Here is a 17,999-nt window from a genome sequence, read left to right as displayed (position 1 = left end):
TACTGTATATGCGTGAGCATGAACTCTCACTCGCTCATTATTGAAATCCGTTCAACTTCGCCAAGATTTCGAGCCCAGCCGTGTAGAAAGACCTTACATGGTAACGTGGAGATATTAGTGGTGGCTAAACTCTGCCGTGTCAGTCGGAAAAGCTGGGAAGATGGAGATGCTGGGCGAGTGATACCCTGTGCAAAGCTGCAGCCTGGTGAGCTTCACCAACCCTTGCCGGTAGCAGAGCTTCACTTCCGAAGTTCGAACACAGCGGAGTACGCAAGTCCACAGGTAGGTAGTGAATATACGACTGCTCTTCTCGAACCTCGAGTAGTTGCCAAGTATACATCGGAATTTTCCTTCCAGCGTGAAGTTCTATTCACTACGACTCTAGTGTCTACGACTCTACGAGACCAAAGTTCAACCGGATGCAAGCTCTAGCCTCTAGAAAGACGCGAATACTGTTTAGCGAGGATCCAGATCCATCATCCTACTATCCCACTATCCTACTATCCTATGATCTGAAGAGTTAGGAACTGCAAGGCTGTCTGATCGGAATGTCATCACTCACCATCTCCCGGCCCATCCGCTTGTGAATCGTGATATGTATGAAATTTGAATAATGACATCTTCCGCATCGGGTTTGACTACATACTGGGTACGACATTGCGAGGACTGGAGTCATTGGATGGGGGACGAATCACGAATTTCAACGAGACGAGAAGGCTCGGTGTCGAAGGTTGGACCAGTCGTGGAGTGGTGGGTGTGATAGAAGTAAGGGCGTAAGGCTCAGTACCGGTATGCTGTCAAACAGTCAAAGTGCTAGCGACTGGCGACTGGCGAGTGAGTGAGTGCTTTCGGTCATTAGGGCCTCTGAGGCTTGAGCTCCCTGGAACGTTGGGTGCGACAACTTACGGGCCAGCCTGTCAGGGGCTTCACGAGTTGCACTTGCATGATATCCTTACCGCTCACGTCTTGACTCTTGACTTTGTATATATCTGTGTAATAGTATCACATGCGACGTTCTAACTTCTTCTTTTACTTCCCCTTCACAGAAGATCCAGGACCGGAGGCTGGAGGCTGGAGGCTGGAGCACTGGGTGGTGAGTGATTAGCCATGAATCACGAATATCGTGCGGGCGGGACCAGTAATATATATACGGTTGGTACTTGGGTATCTGAAGGAGGCTGGCGACAGATCCAAACTTGCAGACTTTGGGCTTACCAAGTTACCGTCAAGGAGTATGATACGTGGCGGCCTCTGCTAGAGTCGGTGAATCGTTTCGCCGAAACTCAAGTCTCAAGACTTCCCCTCCCCACCCACGAACCTCCTCCACCGACCTTTACTACTTCAAGTCGAGAATGCCAATTTCCGCCCTACCTACATAGGTAAGTACTTACTACATAGTACATACGGGTACCGGAGCGTCACCCGCCCGCCTCAGTGCGGCAGTGCCTCACCTCACAGCCTACAGCCTACGGGCGAGCAGCTGGGACGAGGTACGACGACGATGTCGGAGACTCGGAGGGGATGTGATGGGGCGTGGGCGAGGGACGGGATTGATCATTGAAGGTACATACCTCGCTCTGCTTGCCGATTGGCCAGCTGCGAGCTGCTATGAATGGACCTGTGCAGTGGTAAGAACAAACAAACAAAAGGAGCAATAGGTTTAATGTTGAGCTGATTATCAAACTGAAACTGCAGTGGGTTCTGTCGAGCCGTGTCGAGCGGCGAGCTTAGGCCAGCCTCCGGGTGCTCTACTCTGTTCTATTCTTTTCTATTCCATATACGTACATCAGAAGAAGGTGGAAGAAGAGACAATCACAATTCACGCCCACAAGAACCGTCCAACCGTCCAACCGTCCAACCGTCCAACCGTCCCAACTAGTACTCCGGACCTAACCTTCCAAGTTCCATCTCACCACCGCAGGAGCAATTACAGTACACACAAACAACAAAGATCCCATCGGTATTGGTATGTAGTAGGAGGGAGCTGAGTACTGCCGATCGATCACAACAATCTGCACGCATGATGCGGCGTCAAAGCCACATGCTTTCTAAGTCGGAAAAATCATCAAACTAGAAATGCGGTGGAATCGGAGGAGGTCGAGTCTGAGTAGAAAAGTAGTGCTTTTTTTTATTTTATACTGCCGATGGCTATCCAAGTACAAGTTGTAATCACTCCGCATATGTTCTGCAATCTCTTCCCTCAAATCCTTCATCTTCAGCCCCCCAACTTGCTGTCCCTGCGTTTTCTTTGTCCTCTTCGGTTATCTTCTCTTTTTCATCCTCCAATGATCTACATATAGCTCGCATGCAATCAATGAATGAACACAACAAAAAAAAACAGAACAAAATTGATTTCTCCTTCTCATTTTCCTCTGCATTTTCTTTCTTCTCTTCCGTCATCTTCTTCTTTTCATCCTCCTCCTCCTCTTCCTCGTTCTCCTTGTTCTCCTCCTCCTCCTCCTCTTCCTCGTTCTCCTCGTTCTCCTCCTCCTCTTCCTCGTTCTCCTCCTCCTCCTCTGCGTTTTCTTTCTTCTCGTCGGTCATCTTCTCCTTTTCATCCTCCTCCTTCCCCCACAGGGTTCATCATCCGTAGATGATGTTTGTGCCAGCGTAGCTTGCTGCCGTACATCTTCTTCGCTTGCGGAGGGCTCGTGTACGAAGTCGGAGTTGGTGTAGCGAATATTGAGTCGTTTGTTGGTGGAATGGGAAGAGATGAAAGGTGAAACGGATCGCTGGATTTTCCGGATGAACCGCCACAACTAGACCGAGTCCGTACATGACACGGACGATGGTGCGACCAAAGCCCGTGATCCAGTTGGTTGCCGATCATAATGATAGTTTCATGCTCTGCGCCGAAGCTGCTGGGAGATCATTGAGCTGAGCGTAGCCCTTCTCTGCCCTGCGAGCCGCCTCCTGTGAATTCCATCAGCATGATCATCAACCAATGTTGCGCGAGGGAGGAAGCAGCAGACATACCCCAGGGGGCCGAGGCCCATCCTGAAGAGGTTCTCGAAGTCGTGGCGGGGTCCATTCTGGGTAGGTCAGCATGGTCTTCTGGCGCAGCTGGGTTCACAATGTTAAAGGGACAGGGAGCTTACAGCAGGCCACCCACGGAAGACACCTCTGAAGAGCTGTCCGACTCATCTAATTTGAGGTTTGGCATTGTCGTTGTTGTTCGGCAGACTTGAGGGGGAGGATGGTGGGGAAGAGAGAGTGGGATGATGGTGGTGAGGAGATGCGTCAATCGTTTGAGTGGTTCTTTTGGGTCTAAGTTGAGGTTTGGCATTGTACTTATTGGGCGCGGGTACTGCCACAAGGGCATGGGTAGTGTGGGTGATATATGCCCCGGAGGGCTGGGAGGGAATGAGAGAATGGAAGTAAGGAGGAAGGTGTAGGGTGGGATGAACAAAAGGAGAGAAGGAAAGATAGAAAGGCAAAAGGGTGAGAGAGGAAGGGTGGTGTGTGTTGTGCGTGTGGGGTCTGACCCGAAGACAGTCACGCACAGCGAGGGCTACGATGTAACGCGATGCCCATTCACGTTTTACCATGACCAGTTCTGGACGCATGCAGCAATGCCGAAGCAATCAAAACAAAACAAAACAAACCAAAACAAACAGCCAGCCCGCTGAGAGAACCTCCGACGGACCGGACCACTGCCGCCACAATGCGTCTGATGTTGACGGAAACCCACAATACGAACAGTTACGCTCTACCATTTGATATCCGTCACTCGGGATAGATGTATGTACAGAGTGAGGATAGGTACACTTGTGGCAGGTGATGCGGATTTCCCCGACAGCTCTACAAGATGGATATGGATATGACATGCGCGGTTTTCAAAGTAGATACCCAGACAGTGGTCGACGCGGAGCATCATACGAAGGACAGCGAGATATATTCCATGAAGTGAATTCCACGCAACCAGCGTTGTTCCACACCTGATATGTGCGCCAACTGCATGCCCTTTCCTCCTCCTCCTCCTCCAGCTCCACGAGATGGATCATGGATACGATACATATGCGAGTTTTCAAACAGTAAGCAGACAGTGTTCGCCACGGAGTACCATACGAATATGCATACGAAGGACAGCGAGCGAGAGAGATTCTATGAAGCTAATCCCCCGCTACGGATCCGGCCACATTTCCCCTCCGGCCTTTCTCCTGCGCACCTTACCTCACCTCTACCCGGCAGAAATGAAATGGGTATGTAGATCATGTCACATTCCTCAGTGATCGCCGTATCGAATGCCTCTAGGCTCTTGCAAGTTGCGATGAAGGGACGCATGGGTGGGGGATAACGCTTCTTTCCTCGGTTGCTTTGTGCGCGAAAGGGGTGGCTGTGGTGGCTGGCTGTGGTGGCTGGAGCCTTGAGGATAGCGAGGAATGTGCACTTTGTCCGGACCGCGCGACGATAGGTGGGAGTCTGAGAGACGCTGGCCTACTACCTGTGGTTGCATCCGGATGTGATGGGAAATTTGGAATTGGCAGTCAACCAAGTACCCAGGTGGTGGACCGTGGTGAATCTGTGATGGTGACGGGAAGCGTTCGGTCCCCGACTCCCCGGTCCCGTATGCTCAACATACAACGTCTCTTGGCTCTCGGTGTCTCGGGTGAGAATGGTGCTAGTATGTAGCGCAGCTGTCTTCCCTGCGTACCGTATTCCATCCCGTATTCCATCCGGCTAGGCTCGAGGCTAGTTACCGGCGCTGTCAGCAAGTACCGTGTGTACAAGGTGCAAAGGTATGTCGTGACCACCTCCATTCCGCCTCAAGTGCGAAGGCTTTGCTCTCCACTCCAAATCACATAAAATCTCACTCATTTCGCCGCAGCCCGACTAGTCGCCCGTAAAACTAAAGGGCGTGGCCACGACTCAAGGCCTCCCACTTGTACCGTTGTACATACGCCACATAGAACGAACGGTGTTTACCGTTGTTCCACGCCGCTGACTCGGAGCTGTTTCATATCAGCAAGTTGTTTCTCCCGGGTTGGCCGGCGCCGGCCAATGTGGCTTGAGCAACATCACACCCCCTCACATCCCATCCACAGCCGTTTGCACAACATCGCACTCGCTCGCTCGCTCACCCCCTCACACGCTCGAATCTCCGGCCGCTGATTGGCCAGAGGCCGGAGCGGGACCGATGGGTATGGGATCGCCCGACCCCACGGTCTCACGGGTCACCGCACTCGGTTGGTTCCCCCGCTCCTTCGCACATGTACCCGGAATATACCACCTCCCTATATGCATGCATGCAACGCAAAACTGCGCGGGTACCTGACCTGGCCAGACAGACAGACAGACATCCAGATGTCGTACATACTCTACCTCACACATACCGAGTACCGGTACTTGGGTTCCATCCCCCCCTTCCCCACCACACCACCAGTGCTGTGCGACGCCCGGCGATCTCCTCGTTTGTGTTGTGCTCCATGCCGGCGGACACGTTGGCACCAGAATCGCAGGTGTCAGGGGGAGTGATGAAGGTGCCGCGCATTCGTTGCGTCGTCGGAGGTTGAGTGTCCGCAGACTGTATGCATGGCACGGTTACAGTGTGTACCTACCAGACTGGACTGCACCCCGTTACCTCCGCTACGCAGCTACGCTACGTGAGACGTTCCCGTGCCGAGAATTTCCCGTGACACGCTGCTACCCATAACTAGAGTAACCTCCAGCCTCCGCGTCGCTTCCGTTGACGTTCGTGGCCGCCCGTAGTTACGGTAGTCTGCTCCAATAGGTACTTGGTCAACTAGTGCTGACGTTTCTGACGGACACCAGCATGGCGAATGAACATCTGAACATGTGTGCACACTGTCACGGGCCATGATTGGAGACCAAATGACGGGACATGCCGGTACTGGGTGCGCCACTGTCCAGGTCGCCAGTCCTTCCGCTTAGTAACACTGTAACACGGTAACACTGCAGAGTAACACGTGCCAAAGACCCTGCCGATCGAGTGACCGCTGTGATTTCGGACCATCGTACAAACGGCTTTCGTTCCAGAACCCGGTGAATATCCACCCTACCCCCGCAAACAGAAGGCGCACCTGAAGTAAGCCTATCAGACGATGCGGCAAGTGAAGAAGAGGCGTCTTTTTCTTTTCCGAGAAGGGGGTTTTCCGGGCGGAGGACTGGGATGTCCCATCCATGGCACCGGACAGAAGTCCCCCACACACACAAATACAAACGATTGATCAGGCGTCTGCATGCGCGGGGTCCAAGTGCAAATCCGGCGTCAGCGGGCAACGATGCAAGCGGCGATATGTATCGGTATCTTCTGCTCTTGAGTCTTCGCCCCTGCATCCCTCTGTGCTGTCCCTCGGATCGGAATTTCTCGAAATTTCCCCAGCAGCTTAAGAATGGAATGTTGCCGTGCACCTGCTTTCGGCTGCTTGTGCTGCACCACCCACCCAGCACAAGACCAGACCCCATTGAGGATTCAAGGCGAGCATTCTGTCTCACTCCTCGTTTCCCTATGTTCTTCCCACGGCCAACCCTCACCCTCCTCCGATTCAATCCCACCCCACCCCACCCCTCCGCGACCGAAAGAAAGCCTCGAATGAACGAATGAAAGCCTGCCCGACCCGTCGACCCGTCCATAAACCTCTCCAGGAACCATCGATCCATGGACACCTCCACGCCGCACAAACGCAGTGCATCGCCCGAGTCCTACGACGCAACGACGCTCGCCACGCTGTGGGCGTTCACCTTCGTCGCTTTGCTCGTGATCGCAACGCGGCTATCGTGGCGGTACCGGCGCAACGAACCATTCTTCACCGAAGACCTCTGGATGGCGTTCGCGATGGTTCCGCTGCTGACGCGGCTCGCGTGCACACACTCGACGCTCGTCAACTTCACCGTGCACTTCGACCGCGAGCTGCACCCGCTCGACCGCATGGCGCCCGACGAGATCGAGCGTCGCAGGTTCGGCTCGAGGATGATACTGCCTGGCAGGATCTGCTACGCGGGTTTCCTCTGGTGCATGAAGGTCTGCATACTCATCTGGCTCGAGAAGGTCACGGGAAAGACACATCCGTATGGCAGGGCGATAAAGGTGGCGTATGTGCTCGTCGCTGCGTCGTTTGTCGGCGTCGTGCTTAGCAGCCTGCTCGAGTGTCGTCCGTTCAAGCTCTACTGGCAGGCGTGGCCCGACCCCGGCAGCTGCGTGAAGGCGCAGGCTCAGCTGATGACCATGGGAGCGCTCAACATGTACGGAGCCTTCTCCCACCCTTCAGGCTTCCGTAGTCCACCGACTGATCTTTCCGTAGCACAACAGACATCTGCCTGATGGTCATCCCGCTGCCACTGATCTTCCGGGTGCGGCTGCCCGTCTTCCGCAAAGTGCAGCTCGCACTGCTTTTCTGCGTAAGCTTCTTCGTGATCAGCATCACGGTGATCCGGATGCCCATAATCGTCGGCAACGGCGTAGCGCAGAAGTCCCGCACCCTCTGGGCGTCGATCGGTACCTCCCCCCTTCCCCTCCCTCCCCCCGGCCCTCATTTGCCCTTCACCAACACTGATCGCGAGAACAGAGGTGATGACAGCGTGCTTCGTCGCCAACGCGCCAGTATTCAACAGCTTCATGCACACGGTCCGCAACCGCCGGCGCTCGTATATCGACCACCAGCAGGTACCCCACCCCTCCGAGGCAGGACGCCGCATCCGCATGCCCGTCACGGGACAGGACAGCTTCGGCAGCCTCACACGGAACGAGCGGCTGGAAAGCCAGGTTGCTCCCCCCCATCCCCCCTCCCCCCTCCCCCCACCCCTTCCCCCACCCACCCCCGCAGGCTGCACCAGTGACTGATAGATGCGCAGGCTGAAGTGGAAGAATGGCGCACCGACCTCGCCGCCGCGGGCGGGACTTGGAGCGCGGGAGAGGAGCCGGCGTCGCCAGGTAGTCCGCGCTTGCCGACGACGTGGAAGGCCGCTGGGATCGGGATCGCGGTGCCGCAGCCAGCGGCGGCGGCGTGCGCGTGGAGGGGCGGAGAGGTGCTCACGCTCGTGCCGTTGCCGGGTGGGCCGCCAAGGGTGCCGCCGAGGAAATGGGCGGGAGAGGGGGCGGTGGGGGAATGGGCGGGAGAGGGGGAGAAGGTCTAGGCTTCTTGCTTGCTGTGCGGATGGGGGAGTGGGAGAGGGGGAGAGGGAAGTTAGGGGTGTACATACAATGTAGGGATCCTGAAAGCGCAGATTGCTGGGGATACTGTATATATGGGGTTTTCTGCGCTGGATGGAATATAGACTTTTTTTTGTTCGGGAATGCTAAATTTGATCATTAACGGCATGGCTGCATGATACTCTATAGTGCATCTCCACCCGTTTTTGCGTCGTCCAGAGGCTCAATGTACGCCTAGGCTGAGTGGGTGAATGGGCGAGTTCAGTTGTCGGTGAGGGTGATAGCTGGTGAAGCGCATGCGGGATCATGGAACCAATTCAATCTCACCCCCACAACACTCACTCACTCGCAAGCCTGCAATACTCACCATCTCGCCTACAAAGGCCTGACACAGACTCGATGTAGAACCCAATCCCGAAGCCATACAACTTACAATTCCATCCCGGCAATCCATCCTTCAATGTTCCTTCCCCCTCGTCCCCGCCCTCGTCCAAGATAAAACCCAACCCAGCTTCCACCCAGCTTCCACCTTCCACCCATTTTCCTTCTTCCACATTTCACCTTCCGCCTTTCACGCACAATGCTCAAAAAAACCATACACTACATCATCCACATCATAAACTTTATCACTTTATCACTTTATCTACAGAACCCTCCAGGAACGTCCAAGCAAGTCCTCCAAGCAAGCAATAATGTCAAATTACCCAGACGCAACAATGTCAGATTACCCAGACGCCAAACGACACAAGACGCGAGACACCCAAGAAATGCGGGACACCCAAGACACCCGCGACACCCGAGATACCCGCGACACCCAAGAAACCCAAGAAGCCAGAGGAACCCGGGAACGGCGAGAAAGGAGCACATCAGACTGGGTCTACCTCACCGAATGGGTCAATGTCACCTCCCACTCCATCACCTCCCACTCCTCCACCGCCACCACCACCACCACCACCACCACCACCACCACCACCACCACCACCACATCCACCACCGCTGCCTCCAACTCCGGAACGACCTCCCGAAACTTACATCCCAATACCCACCACCACCGCCGTTCTTCCACACTCCCCCCTGCACTTCCCCGTGCACTTCCCAGCGGTGCCCACGACAACAACGGCAACGATACCGAAGAGTGGATCCACGCCTCCGCCTCTCCCGACCCTCCGGACGAAGACTTCGAATTTGTTCCGAAGGAGGCCGCTGACGGAGGAGAGGGGGACGGGGAGTGGGATGGCGCCGATCCCGACGAGGAGCTGAAGGAGCGTGCGTGGCAGGTGCTTATGGGCTGGTTGGTTGAGAGGGTGGGTGGGGGTTGAGGTGTGATGGGGGGGGTGAGGGTTGGGGGGTGAGGGGTGAGAGCGACTGCGGGTGGGGGTTGAGGGTTGAGATTCGGGAGTGGTTGTGAGTGGGGCGGGTGGGGGAGGAGCTTGGAACTTGGGACTTGGAGATACTGGGGAAGAGTTTGGGGAGATACTAGGGGCGATACTAGGGGGAGATACTGGGGGGAGACAGGGGAGATACTGGGGGAGATACTAGATAGATAGGGTGCTGAATGGACTGAATTTGATTACTAGTTGGGGCTGTGAGGATGGTGTATTGTTGAATCGGAGTGGATTGGAGTGGATTGTGGTGTTCAAACCTGAGCGCATGCAATTTGTTATTTTCTTCGTGACTGATCACTCTTCTCAGTGAGTGATACATTATGATGATATCCAGATGTACACTACTCAAGTATACTTACCGTTGACAGTTGCATTCATCTTGTATTCGAGATCGATGAATACATGCAGCTGGCTTACGGCGAGATGTAATTGTTCAAGACTCAAGTCGGGATGGCTGGTCAGCGCAATTCCAGAGTGTAGGCCAACTACATCTCCGTCATCGAGCGCGAAAATACATTTCATCAATTACCCAGCGTAGTTACATTGTGCCATATTGTATCGTATCCCCAGTTTCAATCCGAAGATATCGACGATCTTCATGTCGCCGGGGATTTCCTGTATCCTCCACTTGGTATCCCATCTCGAACAAACATCGGGGGAGGAGTGAGACTCACGTTCTGCGGCTTGACGCGCTCGGGCTCAACGGCGGCCTGCTGCTGCTGCACGGGAGAATTGGTGGGGACAACGTAATACGGAATACCCATTGTGAGATAGTGAGTGTGTGGGAGGAATGTGACGAGTGGACACGGTGTTATGAGGGAAATGCTGTGAGCGAAAGATTGGTGCGGATAGGCTTGAGTCGAGTGGCTGGCGATGGTGAGGATGGTACGAGAGATGGAGGAAAAGGAAGGGACAGCGGACGAACCAAGGACCTTATACCTGGTATGTACATGGTTAAGCTCCCCGTCGAGTCGTTTGGACAGGATTCTATGAGATATAGAGCCACTGGAACTTAAACCTTGTGACGGTTATTTTCGGTGGGTTTGCTCAAACTCTGCATCTATTACGGGTGCATTTGAAAGCCAAAGCCAAAGCCAAAAACGTCTAGATCACATCGATACATGCTCCGTACTAGAGCGTCTTTCCTTACTACCGGTTGTCCGCGCTGTACTGTATCCTACCACAGAGGATTGAGATGTGTACTGGTGCATGTTCCCACCAAACGGTTGAAGTATGTACATACACTAGGTAACTATCTTTGTCCTCTGCGAAGAAAGAAGGAAGAGGAAGAGTCCCGTGGTGGATTTCAGCAGGTGGTGGTGGTCCAGACCGTCCACCGCCCACCGAAACCGCCCACTCTGGCCATGGGGATATTACTCGGCCAACCACACATACTTGCATACACATGTCTGTAACCCTCCGCCTGTAGGTTGCCTGCGGGAGAGAGATACGTTTCCATGAACGGTCCAGCGGCGGGGGCGTGCCGTGTATGCATACCATGCTCAAACTTCAGCAGTGATATACCCAAGCTTTAGAGTTTGGATTTAGATGTAGACATTAAACGCACGATCTAAGTTTTCTTTGTTTAATCATTCTAGCATTCGATCTTAGTAGACCATGGCTGTATTGCATATCAATGCATAATCTAATGGGCTCACGCAAACAAGTGTTGTAATATCTCAGTCGTCTGCTTAGTTGAGGTAGAAGGCACGGGCCTTTACCCCCTATTTCCTACACAGTCGAGACTCTCTACCTTTCTCTCCACCTTCTATAGGCACAATACGATACATCTCTACTATCATATTCATCACCATTTCCAACAAGAAAGATTGCCAGCACGAGTGATAGGTTATGTATGGTAGGACCCTACTACTCTGCAGTTTGCTTGCTTTCTGTGCGGACTGTGGGAGAGGGAGAGGGAGAGGGAGAGAGGGAGAGAGTGGGAGATGGAGGGTGGGGGTGGGTGTTGGCGGATGTACATATATACGCTGCTGGGATCCTGAAAGCGCAGACTGGTGGGAATACTGTATTATATGGGGTTATCTGCGCTGAATGGAATATAGATTTTTTTTGGTTAGGAATGCTGGATTCGATCGTTGATAGCATGGCAGCATACAATTCCTTCACGGCAATCCGTCCTTCAATGTTCTTCCTTCATCCTCGCCCTCGCCCTCTCGTCCAAGATAAAACTTAACCAAGCTTTCACCCAGCTTCCGCCTTCCTCTTACTTCCACCTACCTTTCAGCTTGCACCTTCTGCGCACTTTACCCAAATAAATCACACACCACATCAAAAAAGTTATAACTTTATCTACATCATTCACGGCAACGTCCAACAAAGTCCTCCAAGTTCAACAAGTTCATCCAATCAACAATGCCAGATTACCCAGACGCAACAATGTCAGAATTCCCAGACGCCAAACGACACAAGACCCAGGACACCCAGGACAGCCAAGACACGCGAGAAAAACAGGAAAGGCGGGAAGGCGCACATCCGACTGGGTATACCTCACCGAATGGGTCAATGTCACCACCCCCTCTTCCACCTCCGCCTCCACCAGAAACACCAGCGACACCACCGCCACCGCCAGCTCCGGAACACCTTCTAGAAACTTACATCCGAATACCCATCACCGCCGCCGTTCTTCCGCACTTCTCCCTGCACTTCCCAAAACAGACAGTAAAAACGCCAACGACAATAATAACAACGACAACGAATGGATCCACGCCTCCGCCCCTCCGGATGAAGACTTCGAATTAATCCAGGAGGAGGTGGAGGGAGAAGGGGAGTGGGACGGTGCCGATCCGGAGGAGGAGCTGAAGGAGCGCGCGTGGCAGGTGTTGATGGGGTGGTTGGTTGAGAGGGTGGGGGTTGAGGTGTGAGGGTTGAGTGGGGGGAGGTGGGGAGGTGCTTGGAACTTGAACTTGGGGGAGACAAGGGGGAGACAAGGGGGAGACAAGGGGAGATACTGGGGGAGATACTGGGGAAGATACTGGGGAAGATACTGGGGGAGATAATAGGGGAGATACTAGGGGGAGATATTAAATAGGGTGCGGAATGGACTGAATTTGATTACAATTTGGGGCTGCGAATTATGGGGACGGTGGATTGGGCAATTTGTTATTATTTCCTTCATGGCAAATTACTCGATGGTGAGTGATTTACTGTGATGACATCTAGGTCTCCTACCTAATACCGTATACTCACCGTTGCATCCATCCTGTACCTATTCGAGATCGATGAATAAGATTAGTGGCCTCAAGGCAAGGTGAGGTGGCTCAATTTGGGAACTTGGGATGGCTGGTTACAAAATTTCCGGAGTGCAGGTAAACCAAGTCCGTCATCAGGCGCGAAATCCATTTCATCAATTGCCTAGCATAGCTACATTGTGCCATTTTATATCACATCCTACAAGCCAACACGTCCATTCAGCACTCTACAACCCAGGATTACCACCACCGGAGCAACCACAAGCAACCCCCCACCCACCGCGTACCTTCCACTCGCGCCCGCAGTCGCCGCTCCCGCCATCGCAGTCCCCGTTTCTACCGTTCCCGCGGCGGCCGTAGACGCACTCCCACTCCTACTCCCACTCAGTCCCCCCCTCATCGTGGCCACTGCCTCCGTCGCCGTCGCTCTCCCCCCAGTCTCAGTATCCGTATTAAAATGCGTCCCAAAGACATCCACCGTAGCAAAGTCAAACTTTGACGTTGAGCTAGTCTCAAAACCAGACTTGGGGCTGGAACCGAAAAACAGCGGCCTACCCTATCTTAGGTAGCACCTACCCTCCTGTCCGGGGCTGACTCCACAGGTCTCCCATTTAGTGTCGCAGCACCAGGCTTCTCATTGACCACATCAGCGACAGCACGAGCGGGGGGAAGCGGGGGGGGAGGGAAGGGGTACTCTGCCCGCCGAAATCGCACACGCTCATCTGTGACGCCCGACCATCGCACGTTTGTCCACCCTTCCAGCACCGGATCTCGCTGGCGCCGCAGCAGCACACGCTTGGCTCTGTGGTGTCGGGGGCGAATGCGCAGCCGCCGTGGGGGGCTGGGCCTATGGTATATCACTATCAGCTTTCAGTCTTCAGCTTTCAGCTTTCGGCCTTCGGGTGGAGTTCGGTATGTACTCTATGTACACGCAGAGGGACGGGGGGGGAGGGGGGCACTCACAGCCGATACTTAGACTCAACTCCTCTGCGCCGGGGGCTTTACAGGTCGCCTCGTTGGGCCGGCACCAATACTGTATCGCGACCTTCTGTGCGGCGACTGGCGAAGTACCGGCGAACGCCAGTACCGTTGCTGCTACTGCTGCTGCTCGTGCTGCTGCTTTCCACTGCATGTCTGATTTGGTGCACAACTTCGAATGCCGTGGGCCTACTGGGTACGGCAGATTCAGCTTTCAGCCTTCAGCCTTCAGGAACTGGCAAAGTCTCATAGGGAGCAGCCGGACAGATCACAGCAGTCTGTCTCATTCTCGCCTACTTGGACATCCTCGTATTTGTTAGCGACTTCTTGTGCTACGCTACATACCGACAATGCGATTCGCTAGGGAAATGAAGTGTCTCAGCGAAGCAGCAGCCACACTCTATTTGCGGCCGGTGCTGGGATATGTCGGTAATGTGGCGTCGCACAGCCAGGACTGCTGGGTCTAGAGCAGATGCTGGGGACCATGGGATATCACTCGTACGTCACAGGTTATTCTTCAATTTGGAAGTTTGAAGGACATAATATTCAAATCCGACTACAAACGACTCAACTCGGGCATATCAATCCCCGGGGCCCTCGGAGCCGAGAAGCGCGTCTCGATGTACGCCTTAACCATTCCTTGCTCCTTCTTCTCGTGGACGTAGTAGCACTTCGCAATGTCGTCGAGCTTGAGCCGGTGCGTCACGATGAAGGTCGGATCGATCTCGCCGCTCTTTACCATCGCCAGGAGTTCGGGCCAATCTAAGGCCTGTTAGCTAGGTATGTAAAGGTGGGGGCGATGAGGACGCTCACATTTCTGTACCGGAGATTGCCCGTTGCCGATAAGCCTGATCCCGCGCTCCATCAGCGAGCCGATGTTGAAGTGATTCGTAACTGTTTGATCAGCATCAGCACTTTCATCGAAGGTAGAGCGGTAACATACAGCCAACATAATCCGCAATAATCCCGACGCGCCCGAATTTTCTCGTCGACGTGATGGCCTCATTGACCAGCTCGCTCGTATCCTGCTCCGCCCCAACCGCCAGCTCGATTTTATGTGCCCATCCCTTTGCATATTCCCCTCCGGCCGCCTCGATACTGACATCGACACCACCCGGCACACGGTCATGGATCTCGGCGGTGACAGTCCTTCCCCGCGGGAGCTTGGTGAAATCCAACACTTCGATCCCGGGAATCTTCTTCAAAGCAAACTCGGTGCGGAAGTTTCCGTCAATGCCGATCACGCGCGACGCGCCCGCTTTGAAGGCAAACATCGACACCAGCAAGCCGATGGGTCCCAGCCCCCACACCGCAACGGCGTCGCCGGCGTACACGCCCGTGTCTTGAACTGCGTGGTAGGATGTCGGCAGGATGTCGGCTAGGTACAGGCCTGGACGGAATTAGCATCGAGCACTGAAACACAGATGTAGGGGATGCGAACCTTTCTCATCCGGCACCTCGTCCGGCAACTTCAGCAAATTCTGTGCCGCATACGGAATGCGCACATACTCTGCCTGGCCACCGGCATACCCACCCACAAAATGGCTGTATCCAAAGATCCCGCCCATCTTCGATCCGTACAGATCCCCGTGCACATTACTCGGGTTCGTCTTCTCGCAGGCGGTAGTGAGCTTCTGCTTGCAGAATCTGCATTCGCCACAGGAGACGACAAAGGAATTGGCAACGCGGTCGCCGATAGAAAGCTCTGTCACTGCAGAGCCGAGCTCAGATACCCGCCCTACGAATTCGTGCCCGAGGATGTCGCCCGCTTTGAGCTGCAGGATCACGTTGTGCAGCAGATGGATGTCGCTGCCGCACACGGTTGTACCGGTCACCTTGACGATCACGTCGGTGGGCTCGAGAATCTTTGGCTTGTGGGTTTCAACTGGGGTTCTCTCTCGTCAGTATGGGGAGAAAAGAAAGAAGGGAGAAGGTCGCAGGCACATACTAACTCTCACATCACCCTTCCCAAACCATGCCAGCGCCTTCATAGTCTCTGTCGTATCTGCTGTGCCGGCTGCAGCATCGGGCTTTGATACGTCGGTGATGGTGTCGACGTTGGAGTAGTCACGGCCGAGAACCTTCTCGGCCAGATTCGAGGCTGCGTTGAGAGCCATTGATAGTTCGTTTTACGGTCGTTTTGTTACTGGTCGTTCGTTTTCTCTCAAGGATAGGCGTTGTAGAGTTTGCGGAGGCTGTTCATCGGTTTGTGGGAGACCGTGGAGGGATATATATTGAGCTCGCTTCGTGTACATGATGACGTCTCGACTACGTTGAACGTTGGAGGACTGTCGTCACATCAAACCACCCTTACTTCGGATACCCTTTTCCCGCAACCTTGAGCTCCGGAAACCTGTATTCGGTACATCGGCTCCGCATGCGGCGGAGATGGGAATAACGTCCGGTGAGGTTCTCTCTTTAATTGTCTTCGGCATTTCTCGCTACCGTCCTGGAGCGGGAAGTTGGGAAGGTGGAGAGCTCGACATGTGGGTGTGACGTTTACCGTGTGAGGTCAGACTGATGGCGAGTGCTGTGGCGAGTGCTGTGGCGAGCTCTGTGGCGGGTGCTGTGGCGGGTGCTGTGACGCGTGCTGTGGCGAACGTGATGGGTAAAAAAGAGGACGTTGGGGACTCCTATTCGAAGCCGATCCGACACCCCAACCTTAAGCAGCCCATTCTCCACCGGTTTTTAAAAAAATCGGAGGCCTCTATTCCGCTCGCTGCGCTTGGTGATATGCTCATGATTTTCGGTATCCCTTTTGGTTTTGAATGAAAGACACTGGTACCAGCTAGAGGCCATTGTATGATCGAGCCAGCGGCCGTACTACAGATCTAATCTCAGATAATCAACATCAGCCATCATCTATGCGAGTGATGCCGAGTGCATCTATCGTAGACTGATTGGGCCAGCAAAGCTTGAATGAAGCGACTAACTACCAGTAGTTACATCACAGCGCTGATCTCTCGCTAGCCCAGCGATTCTCACTTCCATTCCCCATCCTCACATCATCCAATCTTCCTCTGAGTATCCATTCTCCTTCCCAACCTCATTCGCCCCTCCACCACACACCGCCGAGCAACGACAGCTTCGCCACTTGAGGATTGTCGCGTGTGATACTAGATTGACGTGCGCCAACAGGACGGGTGAGGTTTCGTGAAAAATCACCAGTGAAATATCCTAGCAGCAACATCACTGAGGCTAAAAGTACTTTGCTCTTTGATTCCGAGTGTAGTAAGCATTCTAAAGCGTCGGTCTTAGGCAATTGCACGCTCTGGACGCCGCATCCTCATTTTTTCCCGAAGGCTTGATTTCGACCACCACCACTCGGAGTCCCGGACTACCACATGATTTGCCGGGCACAAGGCACTCTACCCGACGTCCTCCCATCGTCACTCGATTACCATCTTAGTAATATCAAAGTTGATCTATATCCCAGCAATCCGGTCCAGGCGGCGGGCTATTCACTCGTCGTGACGGGAGTGTGGGCAAAAAAAGCAACAAATTTACGCCGTAGTCTCATATAGGCTGAATACGAATATGGTGAAGCAATGAAATAGCCCTGAAATTCGAGCCCAGCTCAGACACAGAGCCTTGTGTAAAAAGCATACTGCTGCTTAGCCTGGCGGAGGGCCAGTTATTGCCTCAAGAGCCCGAAATCGGGGGCTGCAGAAAGTACCAACTTAGAGGTGTGAATCTCGCCAGACCTAATCCAAATAGGCTGCACACGATCAATGAAGAACCCGAAAAAGAAATACATCATAGCATTCCGGACGTGGGGGCTGGTTAACCGTGTTAATCTTCCCATGTGCTGCTGCCGAAAAGCAGTTTCGCGTTCCGTCACGCGCGCGACCTTATCGTAAGTTCAAACTTCAAACCGTATCTTTGTGTGACCGACACCCACTTTGACGTGATCGCTCCAGTCGGCTGCATCCAAGCGAAGCGAGGGTCAACTTCTCCGTATGTAGATTACATGCCGCCTGCGCGCTTATTCATGCAACATCCATCCCAGGGCGTGGGAGAGGTAATTCTACGTAACCCATGCAATCCTGACCGTTCTGCAATCGCACCCTTCGCTTTCGCCATAGATACCGCGTCCGCCAGATTCGCCAGCATATCACCCCCCAATATAAATTCTTTCCGGGACCGCATCTCGGATGGAATTCAGCGATGCAACGGCCATCCGTGCGTGAGCCAATGAGAAGAATGTGGATATCTATCCTTCGTCCTGTCGTCACACTGCCTGTTCGTCACCTCATTGATGGTGGGGCAGAAGGGAACGGGGAATACCCCCACTCCAGCGGTACCGTCTTCTACCTT

At 53.9% G+C, this 17,999-nt stretch overlaps 5 protein-coding genes across 5 annotated transcripts; 2 read left to right on the top strand and 3 right to left on the bottom strand.

The window, feature by feature from the left end:
- Positions 1-435: 435 nt before the first annotated feature.
- On the bottom strand, positions 436-3,163 carry BZA05DRAFT_422953 (uncharacterized protein; the record flags this gene model as incomplete). Its single annotated transcript, XM_051485845.1, has 11 exons — positions 436-452; positions 563-580; positions 647-794; positions 907-989; positions 1,319-1,336; positions 1,376-1,390; positions 1,572-1,618; positions 2,345-2,565; positions 2,628-2,759; positions 2,977-3,063; positions 3,113-3,163. 11 exons carry the CDS (start codon positions 3,161-3,163, stop codon positions 436-438), a joined length of 837 nt encoding a protein of 278 aa, XP_051334628.1.
- Positions 3,164-6,619: 3,456 nt separating this feature from the next.
- BZA05DRAFT_345062 (uncharacterized protein) lies at positions 6,620-7,801 on the top strand (the record flags this gene model as incomplete). Its single annotated transcript, XM_051481159.1, has 4 exons — positions 6,620-7,048; positions 7,136-7,203; positions 7,263-7,456; positions 7,527-7,801. 4 exons carry the CDS (start codon positions 6,620-6,622, stop codon positions 7,799-7,801), a joined length of 966 nt encoding a protein of 321 aa, XP_051334627.1.
- Positions 7,802-8,826: 1,025 nt separating this feature from the next.
- BZA05DRAFT_465618 (uncharacterized protein) lies at positions 8,827-9,429 on the top strand (the record flags this gene model as incomplete). The annotated part of the gene is made up of 1 exon (XM_051487768.1): positions 8,827-9,429. One exon carries the CDS (start codon positions 8,827-8,829, stop codon positions 9,427-9,429), a length of 603 nt encoding a protein of 200 aa, XP_051334626.1.
- Positions 9,430-13,071: 3,642 nt separating this feature from the next.
- On the bottom strand, positions 13,072-13,876 carry BZA05DRAFT_230676 (uncharacterized protein). Its single transcript, XM_051479810.1, has 3 exons — positions 13,668-13,876; positions 13,399-13,551; positions 13,072-13,334 (listed from the first exon to the last, which is right to left on the bottom strand). Exons 1-3 carry the CDS (start codon positions 13,834-13,836, stop codon positions 13,261-13,263), a joined length of 396 nt encoding a protein of 131 aa, XP_051334625.1. The 5' UTR covers positions 13,837-13,876; the 3' UTR covers positions 13,072-13,260.
- A 330-nt stretch (positions 13,877-14,206) lies between these two features.
- BZA05DRAFT_360556 (chaperonin 10-like protein) lies at positions 14,207-15,921 on the bottom strand. Its single transcript, XM_051481496.1, has 5 exons — positions 15,631-15,921; positions 15,124-15,567; positions 14,626-15,072; positions 14,496-14,576; positions 14,207-14,444 (listed from the first exon to the last, which is right to left on the bottom strand). Exons 1-5 carry the CDS (start codon positions 15,797-15,799, stop codon positions 14,239-14,241), a joined length of 1,347 nt encoding a protein of 448 aa, XP_051334624.1. The 5' UTR covers positions 15,800-15,921; the 3' UTR covers positions 14,207-14,238.
- Between the last annotated feature and the right edge of the window lie 2,078 nt (positions 15,922-17,999).

This window comes from Tricharina praecox, assembly GCF_024521635.1.
Source record: "Tricharina praecox strain CBS 144465 chromosome Unknown BZA05scaffold_56, whole genome shotgun sequence".
Taxonomy (NCBI): domain Eukaryota; kingdom Fungi; phylum Ascomycota; class Pezizomycetes; order Pezizales; family Pyronemataceae; genus Tricharina; species Tricharina praecox.
This window is presented reverse-complemented; position numbering and strand designations above follow the sequence as displayed.